The sequence below is a fragment of the Astatotilapia calliptera genome, chromosome 12, assembly GCF_900246225.1.
Source record: "Astatotilapia calliptera chromosome 12, fAstCal1.2, whole genome shotgun sequence".
In the NCBI taxonomy this organism is placed as follows: Eukaryota; Metazoa; Chordata; class Actinopteri; order Cichliformes; family Cichlidae; genus Astatotilapia; species Astatotilapia calliptera.
The window spans coordinates 17197786-17219796 of record NC_039313.1 but is presented as its reverse complement, the minus strand read 5'-3'; the positions used below and the strand labels follow the sequence as shown (position 1 = coordinate 17219796).

At 39.8% G+C, this 22011-nt stretch overlaps 1 protein-coding gene across 2 annotated transcripts in view; it reads right to left on the bottom strand.

Annotated features, from left to right (window-relative positions):
• The window catches only part of mlxip (MLX interacting protein), a 28213-nt gene that overhangs the window by 4975 nt on the left and 1227 nt on the right, over nucleotides 1-22011 (bottom strand). The window contains exons 2-15 of one of the 2 annotated variants that reach the window (XM_026187133.1): nucleotides 18452-18558; nucleotides 15399-15481; nucleotides 15108-15197; nucleotides 14941-14982; nucleotides 10635-10878; nucleotides 10435-10524; nucleotides 10163-10257; nucleotides 8109-8679; nucleotides 6302-6408; nucleotides 5610-5718; nucleotides 5390-5523; nucleotides 5062-5169; nucleotides 4829-4956; nucleotides 2488-2611 (exon numbers count right to left, since the gene is read on the bottom strand). In XM_026187133.1, the coding sequence (XP_026042918.1) occupies nucleotides 2488-2611; nucleotides 4829-4956; nucleotides 5062-5169; nucleotides 5390-5523; nucleotides 5610-5718; nucleotides 6302-6408; nucleotides 8109-8679; nucleotides 10163-10257; nucleotides 10435-10524; nucleotides 10635-10878; nucleotides 14941-14982; nucleotides 15108-15197; nucleotides 15399-15481; nucleotides 18452-18558 (2032 nt within the window). The remainder of the gene's footprint in view (nucleotides 1-2487; nucleotides 2612-4828; nucleotides 4957-5061; nucleotides 5170-5389; nucleotides 5524-5609; nucleotides 5719-6301; nucleotides 6409-8108; nucleotides 8680-10162; nucleotides 10258-10434; nucleotides 10525-10634; nucleotides 10879-14940; nucleotides 14983-15107; nucleotides 15198-15398; nucleotides 15482-18451; nucleotides 18559-22011) is intronic. The other variant, XM_026187134.1, reaches the window with a different exon arrangement.

The following is a 22011-nucleotide window of genomic DNA, read 5'->3' as shown; positions in this document are numbered from 1 at the left end:
ATATATCAACTATCGGTGATCGTTTTCACAAGGGCGATTTATTCATTTATTTGCCCATGAGCAAGTTTGCTAATGATGATGGAGCTAATAGAAGCAGTCAACAAAAAAAAATAAAAATAAATAATAGCGCTGTTTTAACAGCACCCTCTTTTATTCGTGAGCAAATGCACCTTCCTCAGAGTGCGCCCAAATGCTTGTTGATGGAGATGGGTTTAGCGCGTTAAAATTTTTAATCATGTTAATTGTGATGACCGCATTAATGCTGCGCCAACGCTGACAGCCCCAATTTTTCTGGGGAAATTAGTTCATCCATGTTTGGACTTCTTCTGTATTATAAACATGAAATCAGTCTGTGCATGATTACACGGAGGATATGTGCATGCGCGAATATATCGCCCATCATCGATTATTGGACTGACAATTGTCGGCTGGAAAATTTTTATATATCGCCCAAACCTACAGGCTACAAATACTGACTGTGGAATGGAGCAGTTTTCAGCCACCTCCTGTATGGATGACATCAAGCTGTATGCCGAGAGTGAACAAGACATCAATTCACTGATCCACACCACCAGGATATACAGCAGTGACATCGGAATGTTGTCCGGCCTGGAGAAAAGTAGTTTGATGATAACATAGAGAGGGAAGGTAGTAAGAACTGAGGGGGTAATAACACCTATGCCCTGCCTGTGATCAGACCCTGCTGGGATAATAAGCTGGCCAGAGGAGGAGATAGAAGCCACTGATATCAAGAAAAGGAAGCTCCTTACCATGCATGCATGCATGCAGGGTTTCACCTCATGTCCAGCATCCTGAGGCTGTATGCCAAGCAGAAGGAAGGAGGCTGGGGACTGGTGAGTGTCAGCACCACAGTCCAGGATGAGGCAACTAACATCCATGGCAAACAGAAGGAGACAGCTTATAATGACAGATGTAGCAGTTCCGAATGACAGCAACATCAGGAACACAAGAAACTTAAGAAATTCCAAGGGCTCAGAGAAGGGCGGGAAGATGTGGAGGGTGAAGGTTACAGTGGCCCAGCAGTTATGGGAGACCTAACATCCGAAATAGAAAAAGTAAATAGACCTCCCCTTTTCTGTTTCACATCCTGACTGAACAGTCTCCACTGGTTTTAAAAATAATAAACATCCTAACAGCTGAACAGTTTTAGTGGCTCGCTTTCTTTCCCATGTTTTGGCTCAGAACTGTAGTTTGTCCTGGACTGGAGTCAGAGCCATTCATACACATGTGGAGGTGGTCATTTGTGAGCCTGGAGCAATATTTAGTTTGATTATATTCACTTTGTAGAAAACCTTGCATTTGTGTGTCAAGTCAAATACAGTGGAATAGTCACTTTTTACAAACTGCTCCTTCAGGATCACATTTGTTAGGAGATCGCCTGATTGGATGTGTAGAAGTCCAGCATTCAGCCATTTAATCCTCTATTTTCACTGTCCAATGTTTTTGTTTTTTGCACCAGCACCATTTGTTACTTATTTTTCTCTCCGTTTTCTTTGTCTCGGCCTTCTCCAGCACAGTCGTCTGTATCACTCCCTGTCTTTTTTCTATATTTGTCACTTTCTTTTCACTGTCTTTTCAGCTGTTGGCACTGCAGAGTCCCCGTGTGTATCCCCCGGAATGCACAGAGTTGATTGGCTAAACGATATCATGTGAGATAGCTAACTCACATCCGATTGTTCTGCGCGTTTCTTCAGCCACTGAACCACTGCTGTAAAGACCAGAAAACCTGCACCAGTTAAAACAGAAGCATCCCATCAGGTTTTAAATCTGTTTTGGATATAGGTCCGGGTCCGAATGGGCCTGAAAAGCAGCCCGCATGCTAGTAACCTGCACTACAGCAACAGGGCTAAAACACAAGAAACTTTATCTGGGATAATTACTGCTCCTAAAAACAAACTCCCTGCTTCAGAGTCACTGGTGATAAATTAGAAGAAACCAGACAAACGCAAGGAATTTATTTTCTTTGGGTCTTTTCTTAATAATTGAGAAATTTTTAAGGGGAGAGGAGGTGCAACTGTAGAATATTAAACTGAATAAATAAATAAAGATTCCCCTTCACATAATACAAAGTCAATACAGATCTATAAACTCTTCTGGTCTTGTGTGAGGGGAGGCTAATTGGACTCTGGTAGATAACAAACAAACCAATCCCTCTGCTATCTGATACAACACAGTACCTATTTATTTTAGGTTATTTATATATGAATACTTTTAATATTTCATGGACTGAAAACTTTGAAATTTAAAAGCTGTATGAGGCACCAGTTTTATCTAAACCCTTCTTAAGAAAATAACTTACGCGTAACTTCTCCTGTCGGAAGCCTGCTTCTGCCTCTGCTGTGTATTTCCTGCAACTTATCATTCAGATCTCAGTGAGGTGCCTCTCTTTCTAGTTTCAAGTGGGAGACACAAAAGCCTCCCTCAAAAAATAAAAACTGTTACATCAGCTAGCTTGTAGAAGGATACAATCCAGAACTTCCAGTTCTGAAGTGTGCGGTTCTTCACATATTCATTAAACTTCTCTTGCATGTGGTCGAGGCGATGTCGTCTCATCGGTACGCCCGTCACAGGAAGCTGCTCCTGACACAAGCTGCAGTGAGGAAAGATTTCAGAGTTAATACATCAGATCGCTGTGCATGTTTAGTACTGTACTGTGCATAAGTCTCGAGCCACTCTTTACTTCCTTACATTTTGGTCGGTGCAGCAATGTACTGAAACCTGTGCAAACATACCGTATTTTTCGGACCATAAGGCGCACCGGATTATAAGGTGCATTAAGTGAAACAAAACAGTCAGATAAATCAAATTTTACTCAACTCATTCTTCTTGCTTCCTCCACTTCTGTACCATTGATTAATTAATATTGAATTCTCTCACAGCTGCTCTATTCCCATGTCGGTGCAGTATATTAATGACTAACTTCTAGTGGTGTGTGGATCGATACTGAAATATTGATTCCTCCGATACCACTTATTTATGTTCCAGAATCGATTCTCATATTAAAATATCAATATTTTACTAATTTGGGGTAAATTTTTAGTTTATCATTAACAGGAACACAGTGGAAAGAAACTATATCATTTGGATCGTCTAACTTGGAAGGAACTACTTCCTCTTCTGCCTTTCATGGTCATATGCGAAATACGGTTGTATAAATGTGTCGCAGCCCCTTGGCGTGCACACTCACAACAACGGCTGAGCGCAAACAGTGTCATGTGTGGACGTATTTTACCTTCACAAACAGCCAAGACGTGGTTTGCGATACATGTGGCAAGACAGTGAGGTGTTGTGGCAACACCACTAACCTCGTCAAACACCTCAGAGTAAATCATATCACAGAATATGAGAAACTTATGTTGAGGTGAACTGGAGAGGAGTGGGACAGGTCCCGCTAGGGTGAGACAGACATCTCTTGCGGAGTCCTATAGTGCTGCAGGCAGGCAACGTGTTCAAATACACAACCTCAGGTTTTTTATGTCTGTATGATAATTCTGCATTATTAAGCAATAAGAACAAGTAGTCTGATGTCCTGTGACCATTATGAAGCCATAATTTAAAATATAGTGGTCCCTCGTTTATCGCAGGAGTTACGTTCCAAAAATAACCTGTCATAGGTGAAATCCACTGCGTTATAGCGAGGGACCACTGTACAATAAAACATTACGTTTTTGTATAAAGTATCGGTATCAGATCAGTATCGTGGATACCACCCTGAAATTTTCTTGGTATCGGATCTGAAAGGAAAACAGTACATCACTACTAATCTCATATTGTGGATGGATTATCTCAGTTGTTCTACTGACTGAAGTTTGGTCCGTTTACAGAATCCTACCATGTGATTGCATTTGTCCCTAAACATCAGGAACCCTCACGCTAGCTTTTATAGAGTGGAAAAAAGTTAGCGTTTATCCTCCAGCTTCACTGTGTTTATGTTATGCTAACGTAGTTGTGTCGCCAGCGATTACGTAGCACATCATTTAGACGGTGATGCCACAGTGTTCGTTTGACTTTGGGACCTGAAACAGACGGAGTTTTGGACCCAGATTACTCCACGAGACTCCTGACTACGGTAGTCATAATGCTCCGGCAATCCACCAAGCTGCATCGGCACATTCAGCAGTGTGTTTGGGATCACTGTTATGATGAAAAAGCTGTTGCTAATTAGATACAGTGGTGTGAAAAAGTGTTTACCCCCTTCCTGATTTTCTCTTTTTTTGTGTTTGCCACACTTAAAGGTTTCAAATGTAAATTTTAGACAAAGACTACATAAGTAAACCCAAAATGCATTTTCTAAATGAAGATGTTTATTATTAAGGGGGGGGGGGGGGGGGGGGACCTACACATGGCCCTGTGTGAAAAAGTGATTGCTAAACAACTTTTTCATTTTTTAATGATATGACTTGGTTAGACTGTATTATCTAAGTCATAACAAACAAAAAAGGGGATCAAATAATTTATTTTTAGTGACAAAGTGCCTAAAGACACAATTTAAAACTGATTATTTTTAAAGTTGTAGGCGCTTGATTCAGGTACCTTTGTATCCTTGAATGATTCATAGTTCAGCGTTAAGTAGCTTAAACAAATAAAACATGGCTCTGAAAATGGTCATGTGCAAGAACTGGACTGAAAAAATGTGAAAAAGCAGCCAATGTCCAAAGATAAACTTTGAAAAAACATCAAAAATCCAGGAGAACTATTACTCAAGACCACTGTAAAAACTCTGGCTCCTTAGAAGAAAAATTGAAATATAAAAGACTTGTGCACAGTGCTCAATGTTTAAGACATGATACAAAATGTTTAAACATACCTAATGGAGGTGTTGAGCTCCTCAATCTCCTCTCGTAGTCTCTTAACTTCGTCCTGCATTTGTTGCCTTTCCTGCTGGAGCTTCATAATGTGCTCCACTGTCTTCTGTAACGTCACTGCATTACTGATCTAAAAGCACAAAGTTAATAAATATGTTTTTAATTAACAAATCAGGCATTAGAGGCAAACATGGTTCTGGACATTTCATGATAACATACAGGTACGCCTGCTTACATTTGATTGGGACTTTAGAGCAGGAACCAGGTTGCAGAGTGTCTTAAAGCCAATATTTATGTTTGATCGCCTCTTTTGCTCAGCAGATATGTGTGTGGTCCTCCGGATCTGTCATACAACAGCACAAAGGATTAGACAGTATTATGGAGATTGTATGCAATGTTAAAAAGAAACATCGGAAATGCCCCATGACGGTGTAATCCGTGCATTAAGGTCAATCTCAGTTAATTAAGATGTTTTACATGTAAAGTTGGATTTCAGTCCTATTCAAACATGATCAAACTTATTTAAGTTTGAGTTTTATGTTTGAAAACACACGAATACAAACCTGAGGTTGCTCGTTCTTCACCAAAACTGGACTGGTACTGCTGATTAATGACTGTGGGCTGGGTAACGACTGTGGGCTAGGAACCTGATCTAACCCGCAGGGCGACCTTTGTCCAGATTGTGGCTGATTAGGAACTGAAAAGAAAAGGAACAAAAAACAAAACAGGTTTTAACACGTTGTGGAGGTGAAGTTTAAAGTAACTTTCTGAATTAATTCTCACCAACACTGCAGGAACCCTTCTGATTTTTGCAGCTAGAGGAAAATGATTTTTCTTTGGGAACAATTGTCTGAGACTTCTGAGGCTGAGGCACGACGTGAAATCCAGATGCCTGAGATACATGAAAATATCCAAAAAATAAATATAAAAACATGAAAGAAACTTTGCAATAAATATCAATCCTCTTTACTTAAAGAAAAAATAAAAAATAAAAATAAAAAAGACGGCCTTCGAACAAATTTCACAAATATACAGGTGCCAGACCAGTTAAGGATTTAAAAACGTGGCAATTAGTGTGACAAGAGATGTGTGCGTAAACAAATACCTGCAAACACTATAAAGAAGAGTGTAAATTAATCCACAAAGATATGAGACACTGAAGATGGCACAGAAAATGTACTTTAGGTTATTGCTGCTAAATGTGATTCTGCAAGCTATAGAATCACATTTCTCACACTGCTTCTGCATTTTGGTTACATTTTTCCAAAATAAATTATCAAACAACATGATTTCTCATGTCTTGTTGTTCATCTGAGGTTGTACTTACCTAATTTTTAAGACATGGTAAAAATTAGATTTGTTTTGTTATAATATGATATAAAACCTTACAATTTATAAGGGGCACATTTATTTATTTATTTATTCATTTAACAAAACTGTAGGAAATAAATTCAAACAATAAGCTGCAAACATACCGGTCCAAGAGCAGGAGAAGTGATGACCACACCTGTGTTAGGGACCAAATCTGCTTTCAGTGGTGTGGGTGTAACAATCACAGCATTGGCATGACCTGGGAAAGGGCCTGAGAGGATTTACACACACATACACAAATGTTACAGAGTGATCTGAAAGCTCTGTGGGAAATCTAATCATAGGATGTATATAAAATATGGTTGTAGCCACATTAACCTCGCTCATTGGTTTGTGGACAGGAGCTCTTGAGGCTTTTTGAAACCAAATGTGACAAACTGTGGATGTGACCTAGAAACTAGGGTACAGTTTTTGCTTATCTATTATCTTCTTTTCAATCAAAAGACAACCTCACTCTACTGCCTAAACCCAGATCTTTACTCTTTTTGACTCTAACGGAGACCCAAGTTTAGTGTAGTTTAACTTTTTATCGTCATTGTACTTTGCACAATAGTACTGTGGTGGATTTTTGTATGATAACTATGTAACTATATACACTATATATCTATGTGCACTGAACATATATATTTTAACTTTCATGTAGAGTCTTAAGCACAAGACATTTTGCTTCACCATGGTATATTAAGGTGGTACAGTAACAGGGCAGTTAATGTAAGGGGAGAGTTGTCCTGAATAATTTACTCTCCGGTAACTAACCTTCCCTAATACACACTCAACGTCTTTCATGCAGCACAACCAAAACAGTAACATTGTAACAGAGATCCTGAACACATCACGATAAAATACACACACACACACACGCACACACACAGAGAAGTGTTTTAAGAACCTATGTAATTATAAAATAAGATTGTGAAGATTTAATAATTAGGGTTAATGTGTGATGTTTGACCGTGTCATGACCTATTGTGATAAGCCAAATCGAAAGGGTAGTCAGAGTCCTGACTGGCCTTTGGCCTAGACCTTGGCTGCTACCTGACCCCTGCAGCTGTGTTTGGCTGGAAGGCGGGTGGGAAAGTTACCCAGCAGCAGGGGGCGGGGATACGGGTCCCTATATATTAGGGGACCAGTGGACACCCCCAGTACTTTTTTCCCCTCTGCTGTTTCTCCTTGTCCGTCTCAGAGTTGCTCTACTGTCTGTGCTCAAGGCTGTACACCCCGGGGTTTTGCTTTGCTTGCTTTCTGCTATGTAATTCTCTTGCTAGATTTCTGTATGTATTTTTCCTGCTGTTCATATGATTCAGTGTATTAAACTCTGTTCCAAGAATTCTACTCTTTTCCAGAGCATCTCTTGATTTTAATTGGATCTAAAGAGGTTGGATCTCCACATCGTTGGTGGGAGAAGGTTATCAGGATGGCTTCAAAATCTGCGACCACAGTACAATGAAACTGTAGCTCTGTAGTTTACAAAATGAAGCGACTGATATGATGAGCTCATCAGAAACATTTTGCTAAGCTCAAAGATCAAATAAGTCTTGGTTTTCTACAAAAGGGTGATTCGCCTCCTCCTGGCTTAGGCTACTTCCACACTGGCATTTCAGACCAGCACACTACATCTGTCTTTTAATGTCATCGATGAGTATAACCTCCTTTTCAGCAGCTTTTCCTGATACATCTTACAAAGATTGTCATATTTAAAATGAAAACATCTATACTTGAAATAACTACCTCAGTGTACTTTTTTCCTTAAAACTCTAACACAAGTGAAGCTACAGTAACTCAAATATGTGTGTTACAACATTAAGTCATTACATTAGACATACTGTAGCGCTACCTTGTGGTGAAAATGATAATTTTACATTTCTATTTTACAGATATAAAATACTGATCTTGATTTTAGAAACCACAGACCTGTGAGGATGATCTGAGACGAGGGAAGGGTGTTAGCAGGAGCGATCCTTGGCATGGGCCGACTTTTGTTGGCACTGGGTGGCTGTAAAGGTCGAGGCAGAGCAAAAGTCTGAGTTTGCTGTACAGAAGTGGCAGCCAGAGGAGCCACGGTTTGGAGATGGGATGGGTGACCTGGCGCTTGTGCAGATAAGGTGCTATAATCCGAGCTGTGGCTGAAGGTGGTGGCAGAGTCACTCGGCGTGACAGAGGAGGCTGTGTGCGTAATCACAGATGCCGCTACAGTCTCATCCAAGACTGAGGTGTTGTTCAAGGGTGAGGTAACCATGGGTGCTGCTGAGGCCATGTCCTGACCTGGAAGGCACTGTACCAGAGGATCATGTGATAACGGCTGAGCGACAGAGGGAACCTGACCACTGGGCGCCACCTGCCCAGGGAACAAGGACATGTAGTTGTGCGCATAGACAACATCGCTACTACCGCCTGACTGACTGGCCATGGGAGAGGGGACAGACATGGGGCTAGAAGGGGAGATGGGGTTGGTTGTCAGCTGCATGGAGGACATTAACTGGGCCTGGCAAGGGATGAAAAGGAAACAAGCACACTTAGTAAAATATGACACAGAGCAGACACACTTCTGTAGTTTATGACAGTAAACAGACTGTCTGATGACACATCTGTTATACCTGCTCTTTAACTAACGGTAGTAAAAGTTTCAGGAGTGGATCCATGATTTATAATACTAAATATTCTGAATAATTAATAACTGACCTCACTGCTAACTGATCCTGTACCTTAATTTTCATTTGAAGTTTCTACTTTATTGAAATTTTTATTTTAAAAATATTTTCACCTTATTTAGATTTTTGATTTGCTTCATACTGAAGTTTATTTTTGAGCCACACTATTTTATTCATTTCACAGGTCATAGTTTTAACAGAATTATTAAGTGCTGTACCAAAGGATTATTTATGGAGTATTTAAAGTGTAGTATGTGTCCTGTCTTCAAATACTGGTTTTCTAAAGTCAATTACAGTGAAGTACAGTGACAGGACTATGACAGTGTGCATATATAATTGTCAAACAAGCTTCTTGTTTTTTTAAACAAGTTCACTGGACACTTTATTAAGTACAACTATTTCAGAATGAGGAGGAAAAGTGATTTAAGTAATTTTGAACGTGGCATCGATGTTGATTGCTCTGAGTTTTTTTAAAAACTGCTGACCTGCTTGGATTTTCCCACAAAAACATCTGTAGGGTTTACAGAGAATGATTAAAAAGGTAAAATATCCAGTTAGCAGGAGTTCCTCTGGGTGAAAATGTCTTGATTGACGTCAATCAAGACATTTTGAGGTAAGTAACATAAAAGCAATGATCTATTGTCTATCAGTGGTTCAGGCTGGTGGTGGTGGTGGTGTACACTTTGTACCGACTGAGCACCGTTTAAATATCACAGCCACCAGATCTCCATAGCACTGGTGGTTGAACAGGAGTTTCACATTATGGATGTGCAGCAACTCTGTGACACCTTCATGTCACTTTTGAAAGTGTCTGCTGGTTCAACCAGGTTCAGGTTTCACGAACGCTGCATATCTTTTTCATGGCTATGATGAGCCTTTATACTGTCTGAGTTGCTAAAATTCATACAGGGACCCAGAAACAATTAACCGTGGACCCAAAAGATACACATTTTTTTCCACTAAAGCCAAGTCATGGCTGATTAAAAAACTTTTGAGAAACTTCAAGGAGGAAGGTATGAAAAAAAAAGCCAAATATTCAGAGCTATTTAGAGTACACAATTTTATTGAAAATTTTATGAATTAAATGTTAATCAGTTTGAGCAAGTCATGTATGAAAGTGCTGTGTAAACAGTTTAGTAATATTATTATGTTACTTCATTGTTTTTGTCTAACTACAGTAAGGCAGAAAGTTGGTGGCAGACGTGGGAGAAATACAAAGAAATTTTAAATCTAAGACAATAAAAAAAAAAACTCTCCTTGAACAGACTGTTTTTATGGTGGTGTGTGTTAGGGACTGAGCCTTGGATCTGTGTTTACCTGTGACTGAGAGCTGCTGCTGGGTAGAGGGGTGACAGATGATGCAGTGGGGGAAACAGAGGGGAAGGCGGGCTGACGGAGGCTGTGAAATAAGTCTGGAACAAGAGTCTCTATGTTAGCTAGAGGTTAGTAAAACCACACTACTTTTTGCGTTAGGCTAGGTCAACTGCTGTAGCAGAGTTACTAGAATATGTGTGCTTGATTTCTGTACAGTGTGCACTATTAGTCTGTGTCAAGTCCTAATGCAGCTGTGGGTAGTGCTTTACTGTTACCTTGCAGTGGATCAAATGAGTCCATGAAGTCCAAGTTAGGCTGTAACGGGATGAGTCCTGGTTGGATCATGTCAGCATTCCCTGCATGAGCTTTGGACAGGAGAGGCAGAGTTATGGGGAGTAAGGGCCACGGCATGGCTGTGTTTATGCAAATATAACAGATCCAGTTCCACAAGCATATCTTTTCTTGATTTTCTTACCAATCTCCCTCGGATTAGGGAAGGGTATGGGCTGGTGTGAGGCCAGCGTAGAGAACAATGTGTCTGTAAACTCAGACATCAAAACGTCCATATCGAAAAGGTTGTCCATCTCCATGGGGGCAGGCGCTTCAGTAATCATACGACGAGTCACACAGCGTGCAGCGGCCTCTTCATCCTGATAAAAGGAGACACGGAGCATGTCTGGAGAGACTTCCCCAAACAGGGATAACTGCTCCTCCGGCCCCTTTGAGCGTTCAAAATGCAGTAACCACACCAGTTAGCAACACACAAGCATGCAGCATCACGTAGTATTGTGAACTCCTCATTTACATGAACTGTGCAAAAGTTTGATGGGAAATTTCATTTTATGCATTTTAGATGTTTGGTTTTTTTAAACGATACAAGCTACAATTCAGTCTTTTAAGTGAAGCCTAAAAGATTAACCTCGATCTACATTCAAGCAGGCTGCTAATTTATTTATTTATTGTTTACATTTACTTTTCCATGCTGTCAAACTCAAGACTGACATCATTACTCTAGTCCAATCATTTTCTTCTATGACCCAATCAGCTTGCTTCCTGCATGCTTCAGATCTCAGTGCTCTTCTGTCATTGTAATGTCAGACTCGCATTCATGCACTTCCACCTCCCCCCGGTGTCTCAGAGCCCCATCAAAGCTTCCATTTTCCCTCTTCACCACCATCAGTCTCTAGATCTTAGAGGATCCTGTCCAAACTCCTGTCACTGCTGGGTCACTGCTCCGCTGTTCCACATCCTAATCACTAAATAGCTTTTATTCAAATTCTGTATCTCGTAAATCATTTGAACTTGTCCGAATGATCTCTCCATACTGAATACTTTTTCAACACATAAAAAGCAGCTCAAAACATCCATCCGTCCATTTTCTTCTGCTTATCCGGGGCCGGGTTGCGGGGGTAGCAGCCCAAACAGAAAAGCCCAGACCTCCCTCTCCCCACCCACCTCCTTCAGCTTGTTTGGGGGAACACCAAGGCGTTCCCAGGCCAGCCGAGATATATAATCTATCCAGTGTGTCCTGCCCCAGGGCCTCCTCCCGGTGGGACATGCCTGGAAGACCTCGCCCAGGAGGCATCCTTGTCAGATGCCCGAACCACCTCAACTGGCTCCTTTCGATGTGGAGGAGCAGCGGCTCTACTCTGAGCCCCTCCCAAATGGTCGAACTTCTCACCCTATCTCTAAGGGAGAGGCCAGCCACCCTTTGGAGGAAGCCCATTTCCGCCGCTTGTATCCGTGATCTCGTTCTTTCGGTCACTACCCACAGCTCGTGACCACAGGTGAGGGTAGGGACATAGATCGACCAGTAAATTGAGAGCTTCGCTTTTACTCTCAGCTCTCTCTTCACCACAACAGACCGTCTGTCGAGCTCTCACTCCCTTCTCCTGTCACTCGTGAACAAGACCCCAAGGTACTTAAACTCCTCCACTTGGGGCAGGAACTCGTCCTCGACTCAGAGTGGGCACTCCTCTGTCCTCTGTGAACATTGTTCCCTCGCTGATATAGCCTGCATTATTTTGGCTTCATCTTTGAAACGGAAAACACATTCCCATCCCATTCCTTCTTTTCTCAGCAACAGGCATGCAATGGCCAGCCCCCAAAATAAGTCACCACCTGGATGTAACTACGCAAAAAGCCAAGAGTCTTCCAATAATTGGATAATTACTGCAATGATTACTATGTTTCAGCTTGCAACATGTTATTTGACTGTAAATGATGCAGCGATTAGCTTCTCATTTCTTAAACAGCCACGTTGAAAAATCTATCCCATACTCATGGAAATTGTGTTACTCCATTTCAGCCAAATTATTGTCCTAGATCAAGCAAAGAAAAAAACTGAAAAGGGTAAAACTGAGTTAAATACTGTCTAATATACTATTAAATCAAAAGAAATCCTGAACAATCATGTCTGGAAAAACATTTGGAGAAATTAAATCTTAAAAAAGTAAATAAATAAACATTAGAAGTCATTGATATGTTGATAACAGTAAAAGTAACAGCATTTCCACACATGATGAGAAGAGAACTAAAGGGACTGAAATTAAACAGCTGTGCAGCTTCGAGAAAACCACTAATTAGTGAGACTAACTGGGAAAAAAAAAAAGACTTCATTTCGCTATGGAGCACAAACATCGGACTCATACCAATACTAGATGAAGCAGGGTAAGAAGAGAAATGGCTGAAGTAATGCATCCATGATCCCTAGTGGAGGTGGTGTTGTGATCTGGGGTTGCTCCGGTTGTTCAGGCCTATTTAAGCAATGTTTTAGGTCAGCTGACTACCTGAATATACTGAAATGCCATGCTCACTGAACCAGAGAGTGATACGGCTGTAAGTCATACCACCTTTAAGCTCAGGGTAATAAAGCTTATTGCTGTATGAATGTGTGTGTGAGTTGAGCACTCTGCGTCATTAGGAATGTGCTATACAAATACGAGTCCACTTACACATATGAGCAGACATTCACAGCACTATAAGCTGCCACTCGAATCGCATCAACACAAAACCTTTGTTGGTGAAAAATTCATGCAACTGTTGATAGAAATAAATGCCCTGAGATTATTTACTGAAAAGAGAAAACGGCTTATTAAAATGTCACCATGGCAAATGTGTGCCGTCATTAAAGCTACAGGTAGTCAAATAAAATATCAGTTTGTATGACTTTTGACTGGACACTGTACGTCTTCACGGAGGAAGTACTGAGGACAGATGAGTGGGGTTTTATTTCCATATTCACTCACATCAAAACAAAAATAAAATGTTTTAGGCTCCACAAAGAGCTCAAATTTTATCATGAACTGCGTCTGGGATTGCATGAAGGAACAGAAGCTGACATAAACCCCCAGAAAAACAGTTGCTGTTTTAAAGTGAATGATCACTAACATCAAATACAGATTTTATTTTGGGCTGAAGTTTGAGTAAAACTAATCAACAGGTTCATTTTCTTTAAAGCTCCACTTTAAATTTAACACCTCAAACTTTTGCACAGTGCTGAATGGGTGAGGATGCCACCATACCCGGCATGTTGGTCCTTTCACATGGTTGTGTGATGACATCACACAACCACATCCATTTATAGTCAGCATTACAGCACAGGTAGCTGCTCCAGTATTCTCCTGAACCATAGGTTTGACACTCACACCTCGACATCAGCGCTCATGTCTAAACTCCACAGTTTGTTAAAGTGCCCTGACACTGTTAAGCAGTGGCTGGCAGGTGGATGGTTTTCTTCAGTTAAATTAAGACAAAACTAAAATAATTATCTTTGCACAAGAATAATGCATGTCTGGGATAAATGAGACACCTGGACCTCTTGGTTATTTGGCAAAATTCTCTGTTAGGAACCTTGGCATAATGTTTGATTCTGGTTTTACTCAGAATGTGAGTTTATGTGACCAGTTGTTTGTCTGCTTTGCTAATCCAGCCAGAGGTCCTGCTCTGCCTAAACAGTGGCTTTCCCACTGGATTATAGAAGCCATCTCACTGGTGTACAGCACCAAGAGTCTTGCTTTGCCCCAGGGTGTGAGAGTTCATTCCACCATGGGAATGGAAACATCATGGGCTCTTTTTGAAAGGGCCATGATATTTGTGCTGCAGCTAGTTGGGCATTACTTTTGTTCAGTTCTATCATTTGGATGTCACAGCCCCTTTGGTGGCTCATGATGTCCTTTCTGCTGGGTCTACCACACGCTAAAGCGCTGGCGGTCTGATTCTAGTTCGGTGGCTGCTCTGTGGGGCGTGTAGAAATGTTCCATACCTGTGTGCTGTACCTAGTGAATCAACTGAATCGAATGAAAGGGAATGAACGGTTATATCTATAACTTCTGTTCCCTGAAGGAGAGGAACAAGGTACCGCCACGCAGCTTGGCTCGTTGAAGAGCGGATATCAAACTGAGGGATGGCTGTGATGACTGGGGGTATGTGTGCAGGTGTCGCGACACACATTTTGTCGTGCACATCAAGAAGTGCACGACTGGCGGAAATGATGGGAGAGGTGACAATATTCCACATGCCGGGTATAATGGGACCCTGAATGAGTGAGTGAGTGAGTACATAGTTTTACAAGCTAAATTAGATGCACACAATCATAAGTGCCTTGTATGCATAGTCACAGATGATCTTCTAAGTACAAATAATTTCAAGTTGACTGGGTTAGTGTGGTTTCATTTCATCAGTATCAATATCTGGCTGAACAGATGTTAGATGTTGACACTAATGATTATGTTAATATTAACGTCTTGTTAGTGACCTAAGCATGTTGCAATGCTGCATACCTTAAGTAAGCTCGAGAGGTCGTCATCCTTGTGTTTCTGTAGCTATAAAAGAGTTCACAAGTTCAACATTAAATAAATATTTATGCTTTATGGCCAAACAACATGTCTACTAAAATTTCTCAGCATCTTTGTAACAGAAACAATGTTTCAGTAAAACTATACTGCACCCTTTTCTTAAAGTATGTTCTCCATTTGTGGTATTCTCTTATGACAATTTCAATTCTTCTTTTCCAGCATTTCCCCTCTGCAGCGATGGCCTGGAAAAGAGAGAAGGCAAGAGATAGGAACTAAAACGAAGCCTATGAGAAGCATATGGTACAAAGAAAGGAAGCAGGAAAGGAAAACAAACATCAATTTCAAGAAAGTGGTTTGAGTGTCTGGACAACTGGATGATTTCAGTGAAAAGAAAAAACAAGTCTCTGTGCATCTCACAATGATCACAACTTCTTCATCTTTACCTCAGGACGAGGGATGTCCAGGTCCATACTTCCATCAAGTGGTGTCACAAAGTGACAAACAGGATTCGATCTTTTCTCCACATCTGGGGTTTGAAAAATAACTCAAGTTTAAAATAGAGAGTTGGATTTTTCCATCTTAGAAAAAGATATTTGCAGAATATGAAAAAAAACAAGCAACATAACAGGTATGTACAGTTAGGGTTCCCATACATTCATCATGCACACGAATGTCAAGGTTATTTTGGTCCCCTAATGACTTCTTCAAACTGCTATTTTTCCAGGGTGGAATGATTGTACTGCATACATCTCTGGTGATTTAAAAACAGAAAACAAAACAAACTAGAATACGCTCATTTCTAAACGACTGCGTCTATATATTTACCCTTTTCTTTTTCCACCGTAGAAAAAGAAGAGTTCAACGAATTGACCAAAGGCCCAAAATTGCTTCAACATTTATACCCACGATGAGTGGATGTAACATTTTGACTACAACTGCAAATGAAAGCTTCATTGTTAAAATAAATAGCTCTATTTGTTTAGTTATAACTCACCCAGCTCAGAAACACTTGACCCAGATTTAGTTTACTTAGTGATGTAAATGAAAGTTACTATTAGTCACTTCCACAAATCAGGCGTCACCTGTGGTGACCTTAGATTCACATCAAAGTGTATTTAAGACATGCAGTTTTCAGTTTTAAGTCAGCTATCGCCAGGCTGGTATAACTTTGAAATATATTAGCCAAAACATAGTGGCTCAGCTTGCAAAACATGGATTATAAGTGTAGTCCGTGTGCTTCTCTGTTTACTTTTCATTTTTTTCTAGAATTAGGTTTACTGCATGTCTGGAAAAGTTGCTAAGCCTCTGCTGTAGTAATGACTTTCAAGAAACATCTTCACATGTGATAAAGTATTATATCAGAAGGACCACAAGTAGCTATTTATAAACACAAATAGAAGCTTGAACTATAATTTCAGTGAGAAAAGCATGCTGACATGTCCTAACCATGATACTAATAGTCCATTCCAACAAAGCGTTTTTAAAAGCAGTATTCAGGTCAGTACATGTCCCACAAAATGTGTAAAAGATTTCAACAGTGATAATAAGAGAGGTTGATTACAGGTTTCTCCAAACCCCTTCACTCTGCTCTCACATTGCTGGATCAGCCTGTGTATGAAAGGATACTGGAGACAGAAGATCAGAAACTGTCTCTAAGATCTATTATGGTGGAAGTAAGACCGGCATGACATCCTTTCCATTCCCTTTAGTATCATTATTAAGTGCATATCTCATCCTATCCTGTATTTCTTTGTTGTTTGTAAATGGCTTCTAATTTATCTGGTATAGCAAGAGATTTTTATGAAGCCCATCAAACACATACTGCTGATTCCACACTTCCTGTGCTCTGACCTGATTTCCCCCCAGGATCTAAAGTCACATGAAAAACAAAGTTTTCACAGGCTCTATGCAGTCCTGTGAATAACTATACCCTTACTGCTTAGATAGCTTTAAGAAAGGAAGGCACTGGAAATCAAATGCACTTGATTAATTAACTGATCATCTGCAAAGCTCACCTGGAGCATTCAGGTGTATATTAACATAATCCCACAATCCAAAGGGGAGATGTCCCAGAAAAAAGTCAAACAATAAAAATAAATAAATAAATATATATATATTTTTTAAAACACACAAAAAAAACCTCAAGCCTACATCTCAGACTCTGCAGGCTTCAGTTAGCATGTTAAATGTTACATTTAGATCACTTCAAAAGCACTGAACAAGCACAGCTTGTTTGGAACGGTTGCCAGGAGAACTCCTCTTCTCTCTAAAGGAACATGTCAGCACAGCTTGCAAAGTTTGCAAAATAAACCAAACACAGACACCTCACACTAACTGTCAGAGTGCATTCTTGATACAAATGTGAAGCCATCTGTTCAATAGCTAAAGCTCAGCTCAAACTTGGAATTGAGGTTTTCCAATGGCCCAGTCAAAGTCCAGACATCAACCTGACTGAAATGATGTGCCAGGACCTTAAGAGAACTGTGCATAAATGAACGCCCGCAAAACTGACCTGAAACAACATTGTGAAAAAAAAAGAAGAAAAAAAAAAAAAAAAAAAAGAGCGGGCCAAATTTCTTCACAATAATGTGAGAGGCAGATAAATTCACATGTAAAACAAGTACTTCAACATAGAGCTGCTAAAGGTGGTTCTACAAGGCACTAAATTATGGGTGTAGTTAGTTTTTCAAAGCCTTTCATGTTCCTCCCCTTCTTATGCATATTGTTTTAGATCTTTATGCAGTTTTTGTAGTGATTAAAACTAGTGTCTCATTAGAAATTACACATTGGAACAATAATTGCTAAAATTTTATAATAGAGGGGGGGGGGGGGGGGGTGGGGGAAACCTGACAGAAAAAAATAAGTTGATAAGTTCAGTGCTATGAGTAGACACAACACTGCTTAATCCCTGGAGTTATATGCCTTTTTTATGCTTTAGTGTCATATATAGCAGCATTAAGTCGCTTAATAAAATTATCTCTTTGAAAAGGGTGAGGTAGAATTAACGGACTGAAAAAAAAGCAGCTGCTGTCCACAGAAAAACTTTGAAAGACTTTTAAGCCTGGAGAACTACTGCTTAAGACCACTTTAAAAAAATTACACAAAGGTCCAGAAGCAAAACTTAAAGAAATGAGGAGTGCCTCTAGACTTCCACAGTACTGTATTAGGCTTCTTAGTCAATCATTTTGTGTTGAATTCTTTTTCTTTTAAACATACATTTATTTCCACTTTAATTAGCTGAAAACCAATTAAATAGGAGTGAAACTAAACATACCTGGTGCAAAATTCATTTGGGAAGAAAAGAGCTATGCAGTTAGAGAAACTAAGAGCAGCACATCAAAAGAAACCGCAAAACAGTAATCACTTCTAAAAATAACTGGATTCTATGATTGATTCAAATTGTGTTACACTGAAGGCAATGTTTAATTAAATATTAACCAAAAACAGTCACTTTCACATTTTGTGTATGAAATGAAAAGCACTGTGGAACTCTTACATTGGATGTACCAGGCTCGCCATATGGCGTTGTTCAGGCGAATCTTGTCTCTCCAAAGCAGTTTTAGCCCTTTGAAGTTCTTCCACTTTGGAGACACCAACTTACCACTGAAAAGGAAAGAAAAACATCAGTGAAATAACTGTAAGACCAAACCAAAACCTTTAAAATACTGTAAGAATAACCTGCATTAGCAAATCACAAACAGTTTTTTTCTTTGATTAATTGATCATGCACACGTTAATCGCGTATCTTTTTCAGGTGAAATGATCACAGGTTTTTTTTAAAGCCTAATAGTGATACTTAGAGGCTATACTGATCCAACACCCATCAATTAGTAAAAAAGTAAGGGAGCACCATCCTCTGACAGGAGTTATGTGTCTGACGAAAGAGTTTCACCAACTGTGCGGCCTAAATTTGGCTAATTATATTTGAACAGAGGTGGGCCGCAGGACAAAATGTAAATAAATAAAAATGTATAATCACATTAAAAAAGGTGTGAAAATAAACCACATGTGTTGTTCGCCTGCTCAACCCGTGACTTATGTCTAACCACAAGAGCGGGAAAGCAAAGGCAGACAAGAAAAAGGAAGCCTGTTTAAAGTCATGCTTGAGTTACAAGTTATACAACAAGATGATGGCAGCTGCTCCTGCTGCTTACGCAAACAGTAACATCACTAATACACAGACACACACACACGTCGGTAATGTTGAGACAAGTGAGCACTGGAGGAACTCATCTGTATGTGCAGGTATGTGTACAGCATGTGCGCTTAATGATTACATCACAGTAACGGTTCTGTCTGTTCAGTGTCACATAAAAACAAGATGGGAGAGTCAAACAATCAATGATAAAAATCACTGACGCTTCGTGGACTTAAGGGGTGCAGGTGTACCATTCTGATATCCGAGTGCTAAATTGTAAAAAGACTGACCATTAAATTAAAAAACAACAACAAAAAAATTTCCAAAGCGCCTTAACGAGGAAATGTTTACTACGATCCAAAGGGGTTGGCTCACAGTTTCCCGTCTTTCCATTCTTCCTGTCAAATTTTACAGTCTGTCTCTCTTGACCAATTCTTTTCCTTTCCATCATTTGTTTGTTTATTTACTGTACTGAGTATTATTTACTGTACTGCACACTGTGTGAGTCTTTTGGAGCATATACAACCGTTTCAATGGTAAATGCCCTTTTGCTGAAATAAACCCTCATCACTTACAACAAAAACAACAGAACAGTAACTGTATCTTTAAATAATCAGGGCAAAGGAAATCCTCTGAGCAACTGGCACCTCAAACATAGCTGTAAACAGAAAACTATGAGTACGGCCACTATTACTATAATGTACCATTATAGGGACCATCTTTAAACCTTCTTCTTTAAATCTGCACAAAAGCACTGCTTTTATGCAAACATACAATCAATAATCCCATTTATTGATTGTAAGTTTGCAAATTCTACCTTTTCAGAATAACAAGGTGCTTTATTTATCTGATTTAAGTATTGCATGGAGGCATTATCTTGTAATAAGAGCTGCATGGAACAACTGGCAATTGAGTTATAGTGATTGTCAATTAATTTTATAAATCCCTGCTCAGGCATAACTGCTCAACATTGTCTGGATCTGTAATTGAACTGGAAACTTGAGATGCACAGTTTACACGAATAATTGACATATTTTTGGCTTTAAAATGAATCAACTATTGATGAGAAATAAATATTTTTAATTCTGAAGCACTTATGTGCTACACATATGATGATGGCACAGAAATCAGATTTTAAACTAAGGCAAATTTTGATGTACAGGCCTGAGCCAGGGTCATGGTGGGGGTGTCCTGTTCTTTTAATCTGATATGTCACCAAGTCATATAAACTCATTTTATAAAACCACCAGTCTGTTGGCTATGAAGGAGAATGCTAGTTTTAAGAGCCTTCTGCATTGACTTCATACCAAGTAGAAATGTCTTTAAAACACAGTCCATACCTCTACTACAACCACAGAAGCATGTGCAGCTTTGTTTACAGTTCAACTCAGAGTGCTGACATGATCAGTATGTTTGATTCATCCCACTAGCGCACAGGAAAAATTGCCATGCTAACTTCATGTCTAATCAGCGAAGAAACAATAACAAGTACAGTCATGTGAAAAGGAACGCTTTTACAGGACTCTGCCCACAGACTAATTACGCCCTATGATTCAACGGCTTGTAGATCAACCTTTTTGTAGCATTAACTCCAAGTAATTGTTTGCTGCAGGATTTTATCAGTCACTCATACCATTGTGGAGAAGTTTTCACCCACTCTTCATTACAATGTTGCATCAGTTATATAAACTTTGCAGGTATTTGTTTATGCACAAGTTTTTTCTAAGTCCTGCCACAGCATTTTAATTGGGTTGAGGTCTGAACATTGACTGGGCCATTTGCAAAACCTCGATCCTTTCCTTTTTCAGACATTCTGTTGTTGATTTGCTGCTGTGTTTTCCCATCCTGTTATCAATGAGAGAAGAGACTTTTTCCAAACAGGCCGTCCAAACAAGCTATACTTGTTCAGTCTTTTTCTATTTCTGTCATTAACTTTAACATTTGACATTTCAACTGAGACCTTTAGAGTCTGAGACATAGCTCTTTGTGGTTTTTGCTGGTTTTACGAGCACTGGTTAATCTGAGGTGAATTTTCTGGGATGTCCATACCAGCAAACTGGCAAAACTTCTGCTTTCATAAAGGTGCTCACATTTACTGATGATCTATAAAACCTGGCTGCTACTTTCCTTCATTGTGGCAGCAGTAAGGGTGCTTTTAGGTTTTAACAGGATTGCACAGAGTCCTGTGAAAACTTCCTCTTTCACATGACTGTAGATAAGCCTGCCACAAAACAAATTAAACTTTTATAAACATCCACTGTGCACAAGGGTCAGCATAACAACATATCTAGTTGATTCCTGCATCCAGATTTTTTGGTTCTAGGGTTCCTGGATGAGAAAACTGCAAAACTCAATGGGGTTAGTAAGAAGGGATGAGGTACAACTTAATTTAAGTAGGAACAATTTAATTACCAGAGCCCTGAAATATTCTCTAACGACTATAATGCTAAACATTAATGTGTGGTCACACAGATAGGACAATGTGGCTTGACTCAGCAATGGTCAATATGGCTCGCTCTCTCTCCCTCTCACACACACACACACACACACACACACACACACACACACACACACACACACACACACACACACACACACACACACAGTAACGGTTCTGTCTGTTCAGTGTGAGATAACAACAAGATGGGAGAGTCAAACAATCAATGATAAAAATCACTGACGCTTTGTGGACTTAAGGGATGCAGGTGTACCATTCTGATATCTGAGTGCTGAATTGTAAAAAGACTGACCATTAAATTAAAAAACAAACAAAAAAAAAAATTCCAAAGTGCCTTAAGGGGAAATGTTTATTACGATCCAAAGGGGTTGGTTCACAGTTTCCCGTCTTTCCATTCTTCCTGTCAAATTTTACAGCCTGTCCCTCTTGACCAATTCTTTTCCGTTGCATCATTTTTGCA